General features: G+C 59.6%; 3 protein-coding genes across 5 annotated transcripts; 1 reads left to right on the top strand and 2 right to left on the bottom strand.

Moving 5' to 3' along the window:
• The first annotated feature begins 395 nt into the window (after positions 1-395).
• Positions 396-14,219, top strand: MAN2C1 (mannosidase alpha class 2C member 1). Its single transcript, XM_075160481.1, is given in 27 exon segments — positions 396-416; positions 418-515; positions 1,010-1,135; positions 2,033-2,156; positions 3,085-3,155; positions 3,400-3,577; positions 4,035-4,224; positions 4,704-4,810; positions 4,985-5,095; positions 5,482-5,574; positions 5,960-6,076; positions 6,823-6,918; positions 7,235-7,380; positions 7,836-7,959; positions 8,473-8,594; positions 9,396-9,481; positions 9,974-10,144; positions 10,406-10,488; positions 10,660-10,754; positions 10,890-10,994; positions 11,197-11,353; positions 11,698-11,841; positions 11,957-12,066; positions 12,667-12,746; positions 12,904-13,049; positions 13,436-13,539; positions 13,620-14,219. Coding segments are annotated over 27 exon segments (3,123 nt in total). The 3' UTR covers positions 13,738-14,219.
• A 16-nt stretch (positions 14,220-14,235) lies between these two features.
• NEIL1 (nei like DNA glycosylase 1) lies at positions 14,236-19,036 on the bottom strand. 3 transcript variants are annotated; one of them, XM_075160482.1, is made up of 9 exons: positions 18,534-19,036; positions 18,275-18,394; positions 18,035-18,113; positions 16,791-16,890; positions 16,507-16,631; positions 15,972-15,999; positions 15,383-15,444; positions 15,022-15,229; positions 14,236-14,470 (listed from the first exon to the last, which is right to left on the bottom strand). In XM_075160482.1, exons 1-9 carry the CDS (start codon positions 18,950-18,952, stop codon positions 14,358-14,360), a joined length of 1,254 nt encoding a protein of 417 aa, XP_075016583.1. In that variant the 5' UTR covers positions 18,953-19,036; the 3' UTR covers positions 14,236-14,357. The 3 variants fall into 3 exon arrangements, with proteins under 3 accessions (XP_075016583.1, XP_075016584.1, XP_075016585.1); XM_075160483.1 differs by lacking the exon at positions 14,236-14,470 and adding an exon at positions 14,471-14,864; XM_075160484.1 differs by lacking the exons at positions 14,236-14,470; positions 15,022-15,229; positions 15,383-15,444; positions 15,972-15,999 and adding an exon at positions 16,010-16,372.
• COMMD4 (COMM domain containing 4) lies at positions 18,305-21,265 on the bottom strand. Its single transcript, XM_075160485.1, has 9 exons — positions 20,998-21,265; positions 20,846-20,917; positions 20,696-20,761; positions 20,380-20,419; positions 20,139-20,258; positions 19,810-19,890; positions 19,542-19,718; positions 19,206-19,465; positions 18,305-18,394 (listed from the first exon to the last, which is right to left on the bottom strand). The coding sequence occupies exons 1-8, from the start codon at positions 20,998-21,000 to the stop codon at positions 19,425-19,427; spliced, it is 600 nt and encodes a 199-aa protein (XP_075016586.1). The 5' UTR covers positions 21,001-21,265; the 3' UTR covers positions 18,305-18,394; positions 19,206-19,424.

The following is a 21,265-nucleotide window of genomic DNA, read 5'->3' on the forward strand; positions in this document are numbered from 1 at the left end:
GAAAAGGTTGAACGTCGTTCCTCGGGAGCGCTGCCTGGTTTCCAAACCCACCGGAGAAAGGGGCGAACGAGGCCGTTCCTCGGGGGCACGGTGAGGGCCTGTCAGCTGGGGACACCCCGGTGCAGCCAGGCAGGCCCGGCCCTTTCCCAGGACAGCCCCTCAGCCCAGCGCAGCCTCCCAAGCCACCCGGAGGGCTGCCCCGAGCCGGGCGGCAAGGCCCTGCCGCGGGTGGCCGCCTGGAAGCGGGGCTGTCGGGCACCGACCCGACCCCCGCCCGCCGGCTCCCGCAGACCGCGGCCTCCGCACCGGGCCCGCCCCGCGCCGCCCCACGGCCGCGCCGCCCCGTGCGCATGCGCCGCACGCGGCCCCCCCCCCCCCGCACACAGGGACCGCGCATGCGCAGAGCGGATCGGGCCCGCCATCATGGCCGCCGTGAAGCACCGGCGAACGGCGCTGGAGCGGGTCGAGAAGTTCCTCTCCGAGACCTACTTCACCGACTGCAACCTGCGGGGCAGGTGGGCGGCGGGTCGGCCCCCGTCACCTCCCCGGGCCCTCCCCGGGGCGCTGGCAGTAGGCGGGGCGGGCCGCGCCGCGCCCGGGCCTGCTTCCTTGTCTGTGTCCCCCCAACTCCTCCGCCGGCCCCTCTGGGGAGGCCGCTCCCCCCGGGTCGCTGCCGGCCAGGGCTGCGGGGGCTCGGGGGCCTCAGTGAACGAAGCACACGCACACCTTGGCCAGCCTGGAGCTCTGCCTCAGGGTGCCGCTGGCACAGTCGCCTCTGCCCCCCAGCCCTCCTCGGCAGGGCTGCCCTCGGGGGCACGCTGCTGGAGGGCCGGCTCCGACAGGCCCCTTCAACGGGGCAAATTATTACTCTGTAGTTCAGTTAATGCTGCGAGGGTATTAAGTGGCAGCAGGGTGATGCTGGGAAAGCAGGGTGGTCTCTGTCCCTGCCCCGGGCTGGTCCTTGCAGGACTGGCTTTATTAACTGTGTCCCGGCTGTCTCTGACCGTAGGCTCTTTGGGGATCGCTGTCCGCCAACATCGCTCTCCTGCTTCCAGACCCCGCGGCGCGTCCCGTATGACGAGGCTGTCGGGCAGGAATTCAGACCGGCTAAAGTGGGAGACTCCTTCGGGCCCACGTGAGTACCAGGTTTCAGTGGTGCCGTGAGCGCGGTGGGGCTGGAGCTCACGTCTTCAGTGTTACTTGTGTGTGTGAATCCTCACGAGCTCTCAACGGCAAAGAAATGAGATGATAATCCTCCTCCCTGCTGTGTGCTTTAGGTAGAAGGTGTCTGCCCAGAAGCCCTTAGGGAGATTTCGTGAGGAAAGAGACAGAGATGTGAGTGTTTCCAAGGAGAGTGAAGAGCCAGGTTCATCAGTCCTTTCTGCTGAGAGCTCGTGTTCGTAGTCATGGTTGTGACCCTGATGCTTGCTTCTGCGTGGGATCTGTGTGCTTTGTCAGGGCGGGGAGAAGGCATATTGATAAACTGCCCTGCCCCAGGCATAATTCAAGTCCCAGTACCCTCTGATTTCCCTGTCTTCTGGGTCGCTGTGGGAGATGGAGGAACAGTTTTCCAGTCCCTGACAGCTTGAAAGAGTGCGTCACCCCGCTCCGCTTGGCTGTTAACTTGCTGTCAAATCTCTAACCCTCAACAACAACTGACAACAGTGGGTGCCGCAAGTTAGAAGTTTCGCTTGGTGAAGGAGCGTCCAGTCATTTCAACAGCTCACGGGGAAGGGAAAGCCCAGTGCATTTAAATGGTGCAGAACAAGGCTGGCCTGTGCAGGCACTGTGTGCTGCTTAAACTGAAGATGTGTCATAGCCAGCCGCACGGGAGCCACCTCCAGACTATGCCGTGCCTGGGGGGCATAGGTTAAAGCAGGTCTGCACGGACAGGTAGCATTGTTGCATTTGAATCACATTGAACTTGTGTGCTGTCCCCACTCTGCTTTTTCCATGGAGGCTCTGAGGAAGTGTGGTTTCCCTTGGGAGAAGGTCTCACGGTGGGCTGAGGTTGCTGCCTGCTCTCTTCCAGGTGGGAGACGTGCTGGTTTAAGGTGGAGCTGAGCATCCCCCCGGCATGGGCAGGGCGGGAAGTGCACTTCGTCTGGGAGAGCGATGGGGAGGGCATGGTGTGGCGAGACGCCCAGCCTGTCCAGGTAAGGAGGCGTGGATCAGGGGTGTGCCAGCTGTGCCAGGCACTCTGGTATGCAGAGGGGTTATCCCCCTTACCCCTCTGCAATGGGGCAGTAGAAGAAACCCTCTCCCGTTTGTTATGCACTCTTCAGAGGAATGCCCACGTGTACTGGGGGCGTAAAATAACACGTGGACCAACGGGAGAGAACCAAGAACAATTGGAGGTCTAGACAGAGTGGTCATGAAAAAAAGCAGAAAGAGGATATGTCGTTGTAGGGTTTTTTAGCCTCAAGTGGTAATCTCCGAGGCAATAGGAGAGCTGTCTTTAAATACGAGAAAACCTGCTGTGCGGAGAGGGGCAGTGTTTGTAAAGAGCCTGGTACGTGGGGTGGGAGAAAGGGCTATGCTCGTGGTTTGCATGCTCTGCTGGCGGACCGCAGAGGGTCTGTGGGCTGTCTCCAAACTTCAACCCAGAAAGGCAAGCCTGCTGGTGGTGAGTTTGAGGCTGTTTTCTAGAGGTTGCGCCCTGCCAGAAGTTAAACTTCTGGTCTGCAAACCAGTAATGGCTGAAAATCCCTTGCTTAGACGTTAGCAAATCTGTCTGGGAAGAAGGATAGACAAGCATTGGGCCTGAGATGTGAATCTCCATTGCTGTCAAGAACAGTGGGACAGACTCTTGTCACACGTGTCAACTTCAGTCCTGCTTTGGGGAGGAAGAATGGCTCAGGTGACCTTTTGCAGCCCTGCCCTGCTCTGTGGTGCTGTCCGCAGGGTTTGTGTTACTGATGGGGCAGCAGCAGTTTCCGTGCCGGTTGTTCTTGTGGGAAGCATTGTCCCACGAGACGTGGGACCAGGCCCCTCCATCCAGCTGGACGTGTCTTGTCCTGCCCATCCAGCCCGCTGTCATGGACCCCTGAAGACGTGTGTTAAATGTGCTGTCTTCCCCTACAGGGTTTGACTAAGGAAGGTGAGAAGACCAGCTACATCCTGACAAGCAGCCTGGAGGAGACGGAGCCCCACAGGTGGGTGGTCAGCCTGGCCGGAGCCCCGGGGAGCCCCCCGCTGCTGGGGGAGCTTGGCATTGTTTGAAACCAAGAGGCCGGACTGAGACACCCCGGCCTGCGTCCAGGTGCTCTGGGAAGTATCCAGCGTGCAGGGGCTCTGTCCGGTGTTCAGGTCGGGCCGGTCGCAGCACAGGGAGGGGAATGGACTTTCCTGGCCAATTGCTTGTGGTCTGCTCCCTGACGGTTTCCTTTTGCTCTCCAGTCTGACGCTGTACGTGGAGCTGGCCTGCAATGGTCTCTTTGGGGCCGGCAAGGGCAGTATGATTGCTCCTCCAGACCCTGACAGGAGGTTTACCCTGAGCAAGGCTGAGCTGGTCGTCTTCAACAGGGATGTCTATGAACTGCTGGTGGATCTGGAAATACTGCTGGACATGGCCCGGGTCTGTGAGCTCATTCCGTTCCCTTCTCTCACCCTTTCCACAACTTCATTTTATCTCCTTCTCCCGCCATTCCATGACCCGTCTCCTCCCACTAGGAGCTAAATGTTTGCTGCTTTAGCACAATTGATGTTGTCTAGAGTAGGAGAAAACTGAACAGAGAGAAACCACGGGTGTTTTTTTCATCCACTTTCTGCTCCAGGGCCGGGTCTGTTAGACCGGAGCCCCCTGGGGTGGGCGTAGTGTAACCTGGCTTTAGAAGGCACATGAGCAAAGACATATGGTTGTGTCTGTGAAGCAGGGACATGGTGTTTACCTGGCACCACTGGCAGAGTCAGGTGTTGGAAGGAGGTAGCGGGTTCTCCCTGGGGCAGGTGGCATGCGAGCTGGTACAGGGAGCTGCTCAGATCCAGAGGATGTGCCGAGCTCTGAGTCAAGCTGTTATCACTCCCAACCCCAGCTCCTCGGGGAGGAAAACCAGAGGAGTTTCCAGGCACTGTACACTGCCAACCAGATGGTCAACGTGTGTGACGTTACGGACCCCTCCACCTTCCCCGCTGCCCGTGACCTGGCTGCAGCGATCTTCAGCCAGAGGAACGGCGAGAGCCAGCACACCATCCATGCTGTGGGTCACTGCCACATTGACTCTGGTGAGAGCAGCACAGCACTCCCTCTCTGCTGACCTGGAGGCCAGGGCATGCTGCCCAAGGGGAGAGCCGGCTGCCCTTGGGCTCCAGGCACTGGGTACTGTCTCCCGAGGGAAGGGAAAGGGACCTCTGTGCTGCCATACAGCTGGTCTGTCACCGAGGCAGGGGAACGTGTGTCTGGGTAGCTGTGCCGTTTGGAGCACCGATGGGGCTGCTGACGAGGGATGAATTACAGACCGCTATCTTCCACTCGTCGGACTTCACCCCTCGGTCCCTGGAGGGGTTTCAGCCTCAGCAGAAAGGCAGCAGGAGAAGCGGGAGCTGGAGGCCCCAGGCTGTGTTGCTGTCAGGCACTTAGTCAAAGGACAGCATTTTGCTCTAGAATTTTCCCTGGCTGATCTGTGAAAGGCAGCACAGCCCCATTCCCAAAGGAGCTTGTGCTGAGTAATAACGGCGGTGGGGCCATGTGTCTGTCCCCGCAGCCTGGCTGTGGCCGTATGAGGAGACCATCCGTAAGTGCGCTCGGAGCTGGGTCACGGTGGTCCGTCTGATGGAGTGCAATCCGGAGCTCACCTTCGCCTGCTCCCAGGTGAGCAGTCTCCCTCTGGGGAGCTCTCCTTCTGCTCGTGGCGTGTTGCTTCTCCAGCATGACTCAAAACAAGATGGGGGGGTGACCGGGAGTGTCCTGTGCAGTTGCAGAGAGGAGGGACATTGGTGTGGAGCGACGTGGTGGGAGCTGAAGCTGATCTCTGTGCTCTGGCAGGCGCAGCAGTTCGAGTGGGTGCGGAGCTGGTACCCTGGGCTCTACGCACAGATTCGGGACTTTGTGGCGAAGGGGCAGTTCATTCCTGTCGGAGGCACCTGGGTGGAAATGGTGAGAAGCAGGGTGAGCCTGGCTCACCGCACCCTCCCTGCGCCACCCCTCTGGGACTGGTCCTGACACTGGAGGGGGAGAGCAGAGCCTTTGCTGAGCCGGTCTGGTTGGTGATGGTCTCTGGGCCCAGAAAACAGCAGCTGTCTGCAGTGTCTAGCCTCCCAAAAATACCATCCCTCTCCCAAATCGTATCATTCCCCGAGAAAGGAGCTTTGGTCTGGACTGGCTGAGCTCTGTTCCTCCTTTCGCCCTCTGCTGAGCTCTGTTCAGATCCTCCTCGTGATCTGCTGGGTCAGGATGACAGTGGGTGGGAATGGGGTGCTCGCAAGACCCCCCCGTCCCCGGCACCTGGCTTGCCACATGGACTCCCTGTGCTTTCCCCCCAGGACGGGAACCTGCCCAGCGGGGAGTCCATGGTGCGGCAGTTCCTCCAGGGACAGCGGTTCTTCCAGGAGCAGTTTGGCCGGATTTGCTCGGAGGTACTTGCTCTTTTCCAGCACACCTTCCTTGCATACCATCTCCTTCCACCTCTTGCTACGCGTGAGGGTTTCTCTCTGGTTCTCCAGATATGATGTTCAGGTGCCTCACGTTGGCCTGCTTTTTGCAACTAAAGCCATGAGGAGTAAATATCTACTCCCCCATGTACCATGGCAGTTAGCACAGCCCCAGGCCTTGGTGATATTGCTTGTAGGTCCCTGGCAGGTCTCTAGAATTGCTCCTTGTCTAACACATCTTCCGTCCCCTCTGCAAGAAGGGCTGAGAGCCTGCTTACCAAGAAACCCTCCATGAGCTCGGGCTGTGATTTGTGGCCAGTGTGACTCACGTGTGTCTCTCTCCCTCTGCTGCTGTCACATCTGCTCCCAGTTCTGGCTGCCGGACACATTTGGATACTCAGCCCAGCTACCCCAGCTGATGCGTGGCTGTGGGATCAGGCGGTTCCTCACGCAGAAACTCAGCTGGAACCTGGTGAACACCTTCCCGGTGAGCTGTGCTTCTCTTCTTGCCAGGGGATGGACTTGCGGTTGCTGGAGTCTGTCTGCAGGGCTGGACCTGTTGGTTCCACAGGTCGAGCCAGTCCTTCAGCTCAGCTGACACAGGCTCTTCTTCCAGAAGCCACCAGTTTATGGTGGTAGCGATGTCCTGTCAGGCTTTAGGGGAGAGGAAGGACATGGTTAGAGATCCCAGCTTGGCCCCTGGCCTACAAATTTCTTCTGCTTCCAGATGGGAAGCTGTGACCTCGTGCAGGTCTAGCAGACGGCAAACCCAGCCACTCCTCTGCTGTCCCCTGCCGTTGTGGCGTTCCCCATCCTTGTGCAACTGTCTCCTTGCACTGGTCTGTCACAGCATCCTGCAACCTGCGGAAAGTGAAGGCCCAGTGTGAATCCTCAAGGGGCTCTGAAGTCCCTGTCACCTCTGCACTTCCCTGGTGACAAAGGTGCTGGGCTTTGTGTGTTCAACAGGGCTTGTGAGGAAGCTTGGGCTTTTAGTGCATGAGGTCTGTGCTGATGCGGTTGAAGCGCGCCCTCCACGCACACGTTTGTGCCAAAGATGAGTTTGGGAGCCTTGAAACACTGAGCTAAGAATGAATTTATCTTTCTGGTACCAGTCTGACCAGAGATGTCCTTTTGGGAACTCCTAGGAACAATGGGGCTGTGCTTAGCATTTTGGCACTGTGTGGTACAGGGGGACTGTACGAGACGCCACGCTTTCTTTTGGCTCCCCTCCAGCATCACACCTTTTTCTGGGAAGGCATTGATGGTTCCCGAGTCCTGACCCATTTTCCCCCTGGTGACTCTTACGGGATGCACGGGCGAGTGGAGGAGGTGAGTGAGGTTGCCAGACCTGCATGTGAAGTGCAGTGCCAGCCCCTCGGGGCCAGATCTGAGGCTCCTAAGAGAGGGCACTGCCTGGGAAGGGAGCAGGATAGCTGACAGCGTTGCTGGAAAAAGGGTGTTTGGGTGCCTGGCAGTCAATTGCCTGCCTCTGAGATGCGTCCGTGCCTGATTTTGGCAGTTTGGGCTGGGGAAGAGGGGCAGGACTGGGCTGTGCACCCTAAAGTGAGACCTGGCTTTCTTGTGTGGCGCTGTGGGAGCTGGGGCTGGGCACCAGGGGATTGTGGCGGTCCAAAAATCCCTCTAGATGCTGAAAACAGTGAAGAACAACAAGGACAAAGGACGTGTGAACCACAGCGCTCTCCTCTTTGGCTTTGGAGATGGAGGAGGGGGGCCCACGCAGAAGATGCTGGACAGGATGAAGAGAATGGGTGACACAGATGGGCTGCCAAGGTGAGAGGAGAGCTGCCGCCTTCTCTCCTTGCAGGAGCGCTTGTTTTGAGCTGGGCCTGGCCTTTGGCAGTGCCAAAAGAAAGGGTGGGGAGTGAGTGGGGCGAGCCGAGTGCCAGGAAGGATTGTCAGGGAGCCAGTCTCTCCATCACCAAGAGCTGTAAGAACAGGCACACGGTGCAGCCTTGGACTGCTTGCGAGCCCTCAGCAGAGCCGTGGGGTGAGTGGCCAGCACAGCAGCGGTGTCTGGCAGTCAGTCCAGATCTCCGTGGCAGGCAGCCAGAGCAGCGTAGAGTGGGAGAGGGGTAGGAGGAGGTTGAGGGGAACACTGTGTGTGATTGCGTTGGGGTTTCTGAGACCTTGGTTCCAGGGCTGTCACCTTTTTAGTCCGGGTGCACCATTAGCCTTGTCACGGGCTTCTCCTCTGGCTCATCGCTGTTTGTGCGTCTCTCCCGCAGGGTTCAGATCTCCACTCCTGACCGACTGTTTTCTGTCCTGGAGAAGGAGTCGTCGCAGCTGTGCACCTGGGTGGGAGAGCTCTTCCTCGAGCTGCACAACGGCACGTACACCACCCAGGCCCAGGTGACTGCACGCATGGGAGGGGGGCAGCGGTCTCCCCCACCCCCAGGCAAGATGGCCATTCTCAGTTCTCTTCGCTACAGCTCATGCAGCTCCAGGGTTCGGACAGTGCCCTTTAGGTCTCAGCAGTGGGAGCCACCTTGTAGCCAGGACTCCAAAAGGCAGATCTATTGTCAGATTTTCTTCAAGGGGTGAGAAGGAAGCCTGGACACAGCAGGGCCCCCTTAGTCAACAGCTGCCAGGTCCTTCACTTTAGCAGATAGTTGCGGAGCTTGGGTGAAGAGTCAGAAGAAGGGGAGGAGGGCGAGAACAGAAAGAGGGGAAGCTATGTCCTGTGCTGGGAGTTTCAGTTTGATCTGTGGCAAAAAATAACTCGCTGGTAATGGCAAACTCATGACACCTACAAATAACAAACCTTCCTGCACTTGGAGCTGGGTTTTTGCTGGTGGTGTGAGAGATCCTCTCCCAGCTACCAATTTTCTAAGCGTCTTCCTTCTCTCCTTGCTTTGACACCAGATAAAGAAGGGGAATCGGGAGTGCGAGCGAATACTCCATGACGTCGAAGTACTCAGCACCTTGGCTGTGGCGCAGGATGGCACATTCCAGTATCCTGCCAGCCAGCTGCAGCGGCTTTGGAGGTGAGGGTGTATGGGAGCACTAGCGGGGGGGATGTGCTGAGGGCTGGGGACTTCAGCGTGAGAGCTGGCTGCTCTTGGGGTACCATTCCGCATCCCCTACAGCTCCGTGTCCCTGCCTGAGTCTGGGTAGAAATCCTTGCACCAAAATTAGCCTGGACCAGTCGGACCGCACTGGTGGGGACAGTTATTATGGGCAGCTGAGTGAGCTGATGGTGGGAGATGGTCACTTATCTCTCAGCCCTGTTCAGCTGGAGCCAGAAGGGTGACTGGCCACAGCTTGTCTTCATTTGAGCTGCCTCTTGAGTGAGTGGGAGAGCGGTGCGTGGATAGGATGTAGGGACCTTTGCAGATGGAGTACTGTGTGTACACGACCCCTTCCGTAAACTGATCGGGGCTCCACCTGGAAAGTGTTTCAGTGCTTTGCTTGATTCTGCCGTTGGAAGATAGCTCCAAAGCCTCACTACTCTGCCGGCTGGAAGCTTCATTTCTGACCTAAGCTTATTCCTCACCAGTTTTGACTTGTCTGAACTTGTGCAACAATATATCTGGTAGCCCCGAGGGATAAGAAAAAATAGCTCTTACTCCCCATGGTTGTGGTTTACTAAGATGACAGTTGACAAGTCCTAACATAAAGGGATTTAAAGGATGCTACGGAAAAAATCCTTTTCTCTCAAGTGTTTGCTAATGTGGGGATAAAGAACAGTTACTAAGTTTTTCCGTCTTGCAAACAGGGCTCGGTAAGCCAGAACAAATGCGGTGCTTTCCCCTGCTTCCTCACCTGCTTTCTGTTCTCTGTTTTAGGTTGTTGCTGCTCAACCAATTCCATGATGTTTTGCCAGGCAGCTGTATCCAGCTCGTGGTTGAGGATGCCCTGCAATACTACGCAGGTGAGCAGGGAGTTTGGCTAGGAGGGCACTTACGCCTTGGAGCACACCGGGTCCTGCCTGGTGGGGCTGCAGAGGTTTCAGTCCTGGACTGCCAGGCGCTGTGGGTCGAACCTGTGCAGGCATGTGTCCGTAACAGTGCTAACTCAACGGGGAATTAGCAGGGGAGACAAGGGATTAAAAAACATCCCGAGTTACTGACTTCTCTGCTTGCTGCTGGCATGCCAGGCTAGACCCCAGCAAAGGTTTGCTCCTGCCTGCCCACAGGCACTTGCAGTAGCTTTACTTTATTATAGCACCACAATTTTCCAGTTGAGCTGGCATAGATCATTGTAATCTTGTAATAACAAAGTTAAGAATAATTATAAACTTTAATTACTTAGTAATAGATAATAATAATTAATATTAGTGATAATTAGTAATTGTAGCTTGGAAGTAGCTAAAGTGTGTGTACATTGCACGGGAGTGCCAGAAACTCTCTCAGATGTTGCTCAGAGATCCGCAGGGCTGGCGCTCGGCTGCAGGAGGAAGCTGTGCAGTCCTTATGCAGGGAACTGCTGCAGCGCAAGGCAGGGAGCGCCGAGAGCACCCTTGTGTTGAACACTTTGCCCTGGGAACGGACCGAGGTGATCTCCAGGACCGGGCCAGCCGGAACAGAGACTTTAGGTGTGTCTAACTCGGGGGTAACTCATGTATCAGAATTTCTTACAGGGGCAGAGACAGCTAACAAAGAAATACTCTGCCTCTCCCTGCCCTGGGGAGGGTTTACTGACTTGTCAAATCGCTCCTTGGGACTTTACCCCACTTCAAATTGTCCCTGAACTATGGATGAAGAAGAGGAGGGTATGAAAGGAGGTAGTAGGTCTGAGAGCAGCAGGGCAGCACAGTGTGGGGCAGATGTTGGAACAGAATCTCTTTGCTTTCCAGCCCTGGTGACAGTCCCCAGCATGGGCTATGCTCTAGTGAGGGAGCCGTTGCTGCCCCCTCAGCCTGTGGCAGTGAGGAAACAGGTAAGCACAACAGCAGTTGTCCTCAGAGCAGTGTATCCTGCATCAAAGATTGATTGGGGAGAAATGTAGGGAATCCAGCACGCAGCAAGTCTGCACATTAGATTTGCAACTGGGGCACTCAACTCCCACAGGTGTAGGTCTGTGAAATCTGTTTCTGTCCTTTCTCCCAAGGAGGACGGCTGCATTGTCATGGAGAATGGGGTGATTGCTGTCTGCCTGGACGTGATGGGGCACCTGACCTCGCTTCGGCTGGTGGACTCCGAGAGGTATGTCTATCACCCAGTTACTGGAATCGGGTTCCTCAAACCTCTCTCAGGTCGTCTTCTCACTGAACACCCTTCTCCACTGCTTCTTACGCTGTTCTTCTTACGCTGCTGTTTCTCTGTTCCACTTTGTTCCAGAGAGTCAGTTCCTGATGGCTGCTATGCCAACCAGTTTGCACTCTTTGATGATGTTCCCCTGTACTGGGATGCCTGGGATGTGATGGATTATCACTTAGAAACCAGGTAGAGGAGCAGTGCATGCAGCACTTGGATTTTGGCTTTGCTCTGAGGTTCTCACCTCCCTGTCAGTCCCAGCTGTAACAAAAGCTGTAACGGAGCATTCACTCTGGAGAAGTGAGTGCCTGCTGTGTGGGAGGCTGGATTGGGATTTGGGAACCTGAATCTACCAGGCTGAGACCAGCTCTGCCTTTATCCCTTTCTGTAGGAAACCAGTGACAACGCTGCTGAAGCCTCTGGAAATCACCCTGGCTGGGGGCCTGCGGGGAACCGCAAGCTTCTCTCTGCAGATCGGGGAAAGCAGCACCTTAACCCAGGAGATCATCCTGGATGCCATGTGCCCGTACCTCCGCTTCCTGACCCAGGTTTGCCCAGCAGCTGCCGCGTGATGCGAACGTCGGTGCCGTGCAGGCAGGGCCCTGGGAAGCTGAACCTCGCATCTGAATTGAGTTCCCCCTCCTGTTTCCTTCCCTGGAGCCCCCCGCTGACTGTTCTCCTCTGCCTTAGGGGAAGGCAGCCTGAGGGTGGGGGTCCCGAGGGACAAGGGTGGAAGAGGGACCGGCCAGTTCATCCGTATTCAGACTCTAGTGCGGTTTTATTGTAGCGGGTCTGGCCTGGGTGCGAGCTGGCTGCTGCGCCCTGGGGAAGCATAAGTGCAGCCTCTGCCTGTCAGCCCCCCGTGGTGATGTCCTTCTGCTACTGCATTTAGGTTGAGTGGAAGGAGGCTCACAAGTTCCTGAAGGTGGAGTTCCCTGTGCAGGTCCGGAGCACAAACGCCACCTATGAGATCCAGTTTGGACACCTGCAGCGGCCAACGCACTGGAACACGTCCTGGGACTGGGCTCGATTTGAGGTGAGAGGAAAGGTGGTCTGGTCCCAGGGCCGAGCTGCTCCTCCCGTGGTGGGGCTGCTTTTGCTCCCAGGCGGTAGCTCTGTGTGGTGAATATGTCCCTTGGTACCTCCTGCAGGTGTGGGCTCACAAGTGGCTGGATCTCTCTGAGCACGGCTTTGGGGTGGCGCTGCTGAATGACTGCAAATATGGGGCATCGGCCCACGGGAATGTCCTCAGCCTCTCGCTGTGAGTTAGAGTTGGGGTGAGCGTGGAGCTGCAGCTTTGTCTTTGTCACTTTGTCTTCTGAGGTGTCTCTTGGAAGTCGAGGCAATGCCTGGTCCTAAATGAGCATAGTTAATAAGGAGATAGTCTGGTATTAGTCTAAGTGGCTGGCTGTCACCTGAGAACTTTTGGCTGACTTAATTACAATTGACTAAGAAAATGTAACTCCTATGAGTTATGCTCATAGATAATTCAGGAGAGATCAGATCCAAATTTGCACCAAGTAATTTTTCTGTTGCTGGCCAAAACATACCCCAGGAGGGGAGACTTAAGGAGAGGGAAGGAACAGCAATGTTACGGATGCATACAAAGCTAAGAGAAACTCTACGTATTTCAGTTTGACTCCATCACCCACAAGTTTCACAGGAAAACACCCTTCACATTTTTTAGCTTCTGGGACTGTCCAGGGTCTGTTTGCTGTTGCCAGAAACCAGCAGCACGTTGGCTTCCAGCCTGGAGGTAGTGAGGGGAGGCAGTTGTCTTGTCACAGTGCTCCTCTGGCTCTGCACTGGGTGACAGAGGGTGCTGCCAAGAACCAATCTCACCTACCTCTTCTTGCCTTAGGCTGAGAGCACCCAAGTCCCCTGATGCCACAGCAGACATGGCGCACCACCAGTTCACCTACGCCGTGATGCCTCACCTGGGTGAGTGATGGGCAGAGCTGGGCCCTGTGGGGACACGCAGGGTGGAGGATGCTCCAGTGAGCCTTGGGGACAGCATGTTTCTGGCTGTGAGAGGCTGGCTAGAGGTAGAGGCTGGCTAGAGGTAGGTAGAGGCTGGCTAGAGGTTCTTGTGTTGCAGGTTCCTTCCAGGATGCCGGTGTGATCCAGCATGCCTACAACTTGAATTTCCCCCTCCACGCGGTCCCAGCCAGCTCTGCCCAGGGCCCGGCCTGGAGCGCCTTTTCTGTCAGCTCACCTGCGGTCGTGCTGGAGACTGTCAAGCAGGCAAGTCCCTGGGGCAGAAGCGGGGAGGGCAGACAGGTTAAGCTGCTGTTGTTAAGCATGGCTTGCTCTGTCCCCACGCTGGGCGGCGGGCAGGCTTAGCTGAGCAGAAACAGCGATCCCTCTGGTTTGTACGTCCTGCTAGGTGAGGACGAGGCGGGTTAGCAGGCTGGGCAGGCACTCGCACCAGGGGTCACAGTAGTATCCACATCTCTGTGTGGGTACTGCAGCCTCAATCATTAGCGCTGCACCGCGGCAGGTCAGGAACGCATGTGCACACAGGCAGAGCCGCCCAGTCGCGGTCACTTGGGTCAGGCTGTACCCCGAGGTGTAGGATAGGATGCGCCTGCCTCATTTGTCTGAACTCCCTTCTGCACCGTCCCCCAAAGGCTGAGGACAGACCTGAAGCTGTGGTGGTTCGGCTGTACGAGGCGCACGGCAGCACAGTTGACGCCTGGCTCCAGACCTCCCTCCCCGTTAAGGAGGCGATGCTGTAAGTCCATGCTGGAGGGCTGGGCGCGTGTGGGGACGGAGATCAGTCGCGTCAGCCTCACCCGCTGCTTTCTTCCCCAGCTGCGACCTCCTGGAGCGGCCGGCTGCACGGGCCCGCCTGCTGCTGGAGCAGCGGGGCGTGAGGCTGTCCTTCACTCCCTTCCGCGTGCTCTCCGTCCTCTTGGTCTTGAGGCCGTGACGCCGTCAGTTGCCCTTGCTGATGCTGTGGCAACCTGGATCAACGCTGCGAGCTCAAATCGCAGCCTGAGGCTTCCCCGATCCCAAGAGCTGTGCAAGGAGGCGGTGGTTCCAGGGAAGGGCAGAGTCTCCCCCTCGCCCCCCACTCGGAGAGCAGCGCTCGAGAACAACCATGTTCTTCAGGAAAGGAGGACAGTTGCCCCCTGCCTAACCAGGGAAGGAGGGCCCGAGTGATTCCCAGCTCCCTGAAGCGTGGGTAAGGTTGTGGGACAGGCTGGCTGGCCCCGCACGGGCTCTGCTCCAGCCCCGCGGCATTTGGGGAGCAGCAGCTTTCCAGAGTGGCTCCTGTGTCTCAGCCTTCATCTTGTCCAGACCCTAGCAGCGAGTGTAAAGACACACTGCAGTCATTCCCCTCTCCCTTTGCCTGCCTCTTGCACTGCCCTTGCAGAAGGGGGAACACAAGTAAACAAGAATTACAGGAAAACAAGCTCCAGCCTGTTTTCTTAACTTATTTCCAGATAACTGCACTGATCTGCCTCCTCCCAGGTGCTCTGTTCTAGCTCTGCTCCCTTAGTGTCCTCCTCAAGCAGCATCTCACTCCTGGGACGGGGGAGGCAGAGCTTACCTTTGTTTTTGCGGGGGCGAGGTGGAGGGGAAGCCTGCTCCAGCCCCTCTGGGGAAGACGCTGGGCACAGAGGGGTTATCCTTAGCACAAAAAGGCGTGCACGACATTTCTACACAAAATATTTTATTAGTCAGCTAAAAACAGTGATCCAGGCAACAGCCAGAAAGGGAAGAGGGGAAGGAAGAGGGAATCCACTTTTAGGCAGAGGGAAGGGTCAGAGTCCAGCACAATGTGTGGTCCGTGGCCCTTATCCCCCTGAAACGCCTGGGGACAGCAGGAGGACGCTGGATGAACCAGCCCCATCACCAAGCCCAGCTTCTCCTTCCCACACTGGCAGGATGCAGCAGTAGCAAGCGGGCGTGAGCACAGGTACAGAGCAGCCCCATTTCTCCCCAGCACTAACCCAGGCCCCCGGCCAGGCCCTCCCTGAGCTCCTCCTGCGGCTGTTAAAATGCCCCTCAGGAGGAGGGCAGCGTGTGGCACTCACACGGCAGGGGCTGCGCCTGGAAGATGGAGAAGGAAATGACAAGTTGGAGGGTGAGGGGGTGCCTGGTTCTGTCCTGCGAAGCCCCGCTGACTCCCCTCCTGCCTTTTGGCACCCCCTCAGTCCCCTTGACACAAGGGAGTGCATTTGAAAGCCGCAGTGACTGCCAGCCTCACCTCTGCCCTTGCGCACAGACGTCCGGCGGCTTCTTCTGGCTTTGACTGGCGCCGCAGGCTCGGACAAGGCCGGAGCAGCGGTCACTTTCCTCCTCCCGCGAGCACGTCCCTTCCTCGGCCCATCAGCCACCTCCTGCTCCTCCTCCTCGGCCGACTTCGGGGGCTTCCTTGCAGCCCTGGGGCGCCGTTTCGAGGCGCGCGCAGTGACCTAGGTGGACAGCAGAGCTGGAGCTTAGCAGCAGAAGTGTGCTTGGACCGCCAGATGATGAGAAACTCCATGTGAATTTGGGAGTAGCTTGAGCAAAGCATGGGGAACAGGACAGCCTCTAGACCCAGCAGGAGCGACAACCACAAAGCTTACCTTGGGTGTCAGAGCCTCGGGATCTGCCTTCAGCGGAGCGCGCTTCTTGCGGGACGTCTGCCCTGCGCGAGAAGACGTGCCCAGGTTAGGCGGGAAGAGGAGGAGATGGGGCAGAGAGCGCCCGCCACACCGGGGACAGGCTGCGGCGCAGCGACCTTTCAGGAATGCCGTCCCGGGTGATGTGTGAGCAGAGCTGAGCCGGCTGAGGTGGGGAATTGGCAGGAAGGGCTCGAGGGGGCTCCTCTCCTCCCTCCCCTGCCAAAAAATTGCTCAGTTCAGGCTCGCAGCCCCAGGGAGAGCTCCGGCTCCCAGCCTGGCAGGCAAGGAAGGGGATGTAGGTGCTGGCCTGGAAAAGCACCCTGCGGGCACAAAGGCTGTGCCCAGGCAGGCAGGTATGCTGGTAGGAACCCTTGGGGACAGCAGGGTCTGTCCCCCAGTGCCACCGGCCATCACAGGCCCGTCAGCGCCCCAGGGAGAGGGGCTTTGCTCCTGCCTTTGCCCCCGTGCTGCACAGCAAGCAAGGGGCTTCCCAGGCTCCAGCCCTCCCGGAGCAAGAGCGGGTCCCGCAGGGAGGAGAGAGGACACTCACCTTTGGGAGCCATGGGGCCAGGCTCTCCCTGGAAGGAAGGTGACAGAGCGTTGACTGGGGCGCAGTCATTCTGCAGGTAGCGGCAGCAGAATCCGTGCCCCTTCTCCAAGACAGTGATAAGGAAACGGCCGCGTTTCCCCAGGAAGCCAGGGGAGTTGGGCTTGCTCTGCCTGCCCTGCGCCTCAGGGACTCTCCGGTCAGCCCCTGCTCCTTCTGCAAGGCCCCACCACAGCGCCTCACCCAGACACGGGGCTCAGGAGGGAGGAACAGGGCTGCCAGACCACCCGAGCCCCCCCCTTCCTGCAATCAGCCCCTCTGCTCCAGACTGCCTGCCATCCCTTGGCCAGCCGGCCACTGCGCAGAGGGTCCTTGTCACCTCCCTGTCCAGTGGTCATAGCAGTCTGTCAGAGAGGGAGACCCCCAGCAACACAGCGTAACGCTGGGGGGGTCTCGGGAAGTGGAAAATGGGCTGGTGTCCCCTTGGAGGAGTGGTTGGGGGGCATCCGGCCCCAGGCAGCGACCCCAAACTTCCTACCTGGAACCATATGGTCCTGCCATTGCGGTCGCGCAGGGAGCTCATGCCTGGCACCAAGTAACACTGCAGCCAGTTCTTGAAAGCGGCGTAGTTATCCGAGTGATCTGGGTCAAAGAGCTTTTTCTCTGGGAAGGGAGAGAAGGAAAGGACAGAAGTAGAGAGGAAGCAGCGATCATGGTGTCGGGGTGCCCTCCCAAGCCTCCAGCTGCTGGGAACGCAAAGCCCAGGCCTCCTTGCCAGCCCCAGCTGTCCCTGTTCCCCAGCTCCCTGTCCTGTCGCCTCACCCGCCGCGATGACCTCCATGGGCACGGTGTGGCACAGCTCCAGCAGATCCGGGTTCTCCCGTATCAGCTTCAGCTTCTTGCTCAGCGTCAGGGAAGGATTCTGCAGGAGAGGGAAGTCACCTGCCAGCCACCCCAGCCTCGTCGGGGTCTCTCCTCCCCAACGCCAGCCAAATTCCCCATCTCCTCTTGCCCTCCTGAGGATGAGCGGCCACACTCCCCACCACATGCCAGCCCTGAGCTCACCCCATTGTAGGCTTCGAACTGTGCATTCCCCACAGCTACAAAGACATGAAAGAGGGCTAGCGCACAGGAACACCAGCAGTTTGTAAAAAACAGCCCTCAAGACACATGTTTTGTTTTCAGCCTCTTTTAACATAGCCACCTCCTCTCCCCCGAGGCCATGAGATTGGCCGTGGGCTCTACTGCAGCCTTCCCCAGAGATTTTAAGCTTGCAAGGTGTTTGTTTCCCTCGCCCCTTCCTCTTCACCCGCCCCAAGTATACCCGGAGACTTCCTGACGGCAGAAGCCGGGCGCTGCCGGGCACCAGCGCAGCACGCAGGCATGTGCCGGGGGAGCTGTCACAGCTCGTCAGCCCGGCCACGTGTGAACGAACGCCGCACGCGTGAGGTTACAGAAGTGCTGCGCCCCGTTTGCCGCTCCATTGGAGGGGCAGACATGCTCAGACACCGGTGTTTATGGCAAAGGACAGTTATATGCTTGAGGAGATGGATCCTGTGCAGCAAGCATTACAGTTGTGAAGGGAAAATGCCCGCCGTCGGGTTGGGAAAGACCGAGAGCAGCAAACACCTCCAGACAGCGGTGTGGGCAGAGGCTGTGCAAGCTCTGCAAGGGTCTCGTGATGATGTTCTGCCCCACCAGAGCGAGGAACCAAACACGAACTGAAACTCCCCGAACCCTGGGCTATAACAAGCCCAAAACAGCAGACCTGAACCAGAGCTTTGTGCCCAGCTAAGCCCAAAACAGAGCCAGAGCAAGGCAGCCAGCTGAGCCCAGAATGGGAGCTGGACGCAAACTGAACAATCTCCACTGCTGCCGAGCCCAAACCCGAATCAGGAACGCTTCTCAGTTCAGTCCAGCTCCCTGCACGGAAGGCAAGAGGCTCCTGGGATGCCAGGGAGCTGCCGAAACGTCCCACAGGGCCACAGGCAAACAAATCCCTGCTATGGCCTCTGTCTGGAAACCTGCCCCTTTCTGAGCCTGCGAAAGCACCAGGTATTCCCCACCTTCTTCCTCCTCGCCTGCTCCTGATCCTTCAGGGCCTCCAGCACGGTCCGAGCCTTTTCGAAGGGAGGGATCTTCAACCTGAGAGAGTCCATTTGTTACACACGAGCCTGGTTCTGGCACTTGCCCATGTCTACCAGGTGGGGAGGCCCAGCCGGCTTAGCCGAGGAGCCATCAAGCTCTGGCAAACTCTTGGAGACCAAACCCCCATGGCAGGTCAGCGGGTGCTCAATCCGCCTTACCTGTACAGGATCTCAGCGCGGAGGTAATTCCCAATTCCATTGAAAAACTTCTGGTTTAAGAGGGCCTCGCAGATGGGCTTGTCAAAAGCCTTGTCATCCAGGTTCTTCAGCACGTTCTCCCTGCAACAGAGCACGGGGCGTCACGCAGGTTCACCTGGGCATGGCCGTTCTACTGCCGTGCAGGAAAAGCAGCCAAAACAAAGCAGGGGGGGCCTTCCCTCGGGCCAGACCGTGGCTGGCAGGGCGGTGGGACGCTCACCTGAAGGCCTGGTACTCGGAGAGGACGCAGGGCCCGCGGCCCAGCTGCCAGGCGTCACCCAGCCGCCATGAGCCGAAGCGGCGGGCGTCGACGAAGCAGAGGGCGCGCGGGGGGCTCTCGCGGGTGAGGAAGCGGAGGTGGGCATGGCGGGGGAGCTGGGCGGCGGGGCACAGCCGGAACGACCCCGACATGCCGAAGCGGAAGACGAGGTCCTGGGTGGCGGCGGGGCCCAGCGGGGCCAGCGTCAGCCGCAGCTCCTTGCCCCGGGAGGCGGCCGAGATGCGGTAGGCCTCGCTGGAGAAGGGCACCTCCGGGCCCCTGCCCACCGCCGAGCGCTCCACGCCGCCCGAGAACACCACCCCGCCGCACGCCTCGTTGATGTAGCGCCCGGCCAGGTGCAGCTCCGGGCACTCGGGCATCGCCGCCGCCGCCACGGGACGCGACTGCCCGGCCCGGCCCGCCGCCACACGGACCCGCCGGCCGCCCGCCCCGTTGCCTGGAGACACGCCCAGGCCCCGCCCCTCCCACCTCCCACCGGAGCACGCTGGGAGTTGTAGTCCTGCCGCGTCGCCAAGGCAACGGGCCCGCCCGGCCTGCAAGGCCCGCGGAGGCCTCCGCCGCCCCGCCGCGGGGAGAAACAGGCGGGACACGATTCGGCCTTGTCACCGTTACCTTTATTGGGGCTTCCCCCGGGGGACAGCCTCACCCCGGGCGACCCAGCGGGGCCCCGGCAGCCTCGCTCGCTGCCCGGGGCCCTACAGGAGGGCGGAGAAAGCTGCCCCCGGCTTCCCCCTCCCCAGCCGGGCAGCGCCGGGGCCCGGTTGGGCGCAGCGGGTCCTGTCCCGCGATCCAGCATCGGTGCCTCCCGCCATCGCCCCCTCTCCCAGCTCCTCAGAGAAGGGTGTTCATCAGGGCCTGGGCCTGCTTCAGCTCTGAGGAGAGAGGGAGGAGGTGGTGCGGGAGCCCCGGCCCCCCGGGTCCCTGCCACCACCCCTCCTCTGGCCTCACCTGCCAGCAGCACCCGGAACTTGTCGGCCGAGAGGGCCACGGGGACGGCCGCCGTCCTCCCACGCTCCCCGTCCCGCAGGTTGAAGGTCAGGTGCACGAGGGGCTCGTTGACCTCCCGCAGCTCGCTGGAGCTGAGGGTGTAATCCACCCGCCAGCACACCGAGCCCAGCTGGCTCACTGGGGCGGGCGGACGGGCGGCGTCAGCACCCCGGCACGCTTCGGCAGGGTGCCTGACCCCGACCCCCAAACCTCCCAATGCCGCACTCACGTCTCAGGCTGCAGGCCCTAAGGCTGTCCTGGAGGGAGCTCTGCTTCTCCTCGTAGGACCGGCACAACCCGCTGGCATGCTCTGCCCAGGGGGAGGGACAAGACAAGAAACCCACCCGCTCACGCCGGCTCCGCTGCGGCCAAACCCCGGTAACACACCCGGAGGAGCCCCCGGGACGGACGGCGCAGAGGGGAGGCGATGGGGTACGACACGGCTGCCATCCCGCGCTGGATCCGGGCGTGAAGGAGGCAGCGCCGGGGGCTGCCAGCTCAGCCCTGGCATATTCCACCAGGTCCGGCCCGCAGTGACACCCCGAGGGTCCCCCCTACCTTTGGGCAGCCCCAGCTGCTGCAGCTCGCTCGACAGGGACTCGCTGTCCACGTTGTGCTTGGCGGCGCTGGAGAGGATGAAGCCAAGGACGGCGATGGTCGCTTTGACGTCCCCCGACTCTGCGGGCGGGATGGAGGGTTAGCTCCGCCGCCTCGGGAAGGCGTCCCCTGCCAGATCGCTGCCTGCCTGGAGCGCAGCTCCCTGGGGGGACCCCGGTCGGGGCTGGGCAGCAGCACCCACCTAACTTGGCGTCTGAGGTCAGCTTCAGGATCTTCTCATACTGCGGGAGAGCAGAGCGCGGGGCCGTCAGGGTAAGCACCAGGCACCGTGCAGCCGCATAACGCACTCGCTACCAACATTAACACTAATAATTCTTACCTTAGCACTAATAGTACCAATACTTAACAACTATATTACTACTACTAGTACTGGCTGGGAGCATTCTTAATACTGAGGCTTGCATTAAGAATATGAAAGTCAGTGATATCGCTAATTACAGTGTTACAACGCTCTGCCTCCATCACGGTAACCCCCCGGAGGGGGGCATCCCGCTCACCTCGATGGCCTCCCCCAGCAGGTCCCGGAGCACCTGGGCGCAGATCAGCTTCAGCTTCACCGAGGACTGCGCAGGGGGAAAAGAAGGGTGACCACCGCGCCCGGGGCGCGCAGGGGCGGGCGGGGGGACGGGGGGACGCGGGCACTTAACGATTTTGGCCAGGGTGCTGATCTCGGCCAGGACCCAGTCGGGGCAGTCCAGGTCCCCGCAGAAGCGGAACCGCTACGGGGGGAAGGCGCGGTCAGAGCCCGCCGCGGACCCGCCGCGCCTCCCCCGCCCCTCCCCACCACCCCCCGCCCCACCATGTCGCCGCCGGTCCCCGGTGCCGCCGCAGATCCCGCCTCCGCGACCCGGAACCGCTCCCGGGCGGGCGGGAAGCGCTGCGGACGCTCCGCCCGTCCCCGCCCCCGCGGCGGGGCCTTGCCCGGGCTCCCCCGCGGGGCTTTGCGGCGGGGCAAGGGCCCTGGGTCCGGCACCCCGGCCCCAGCGGCCCCGGGAGCGCTGCCCGGCCGGGGAGGGGACGGGGGTCCCGGGAGCTGGAGCCCGGGGGCGGTGGCTGCCCCGCGGGCG

This window comes from Calonectris borealis, chromosome 11 (assembly GCF_964195595.1).
Source record: "Calonectris borealis chromosome 11, bCalBor7.hap1.2, whole genome shotgun sequence".
Lineage (NCBI taxonomy): Eukaryota > Metazoa > Chordata > Aves > Procellariiformes > Procellariidae > Calonectris > Calonectris borealis.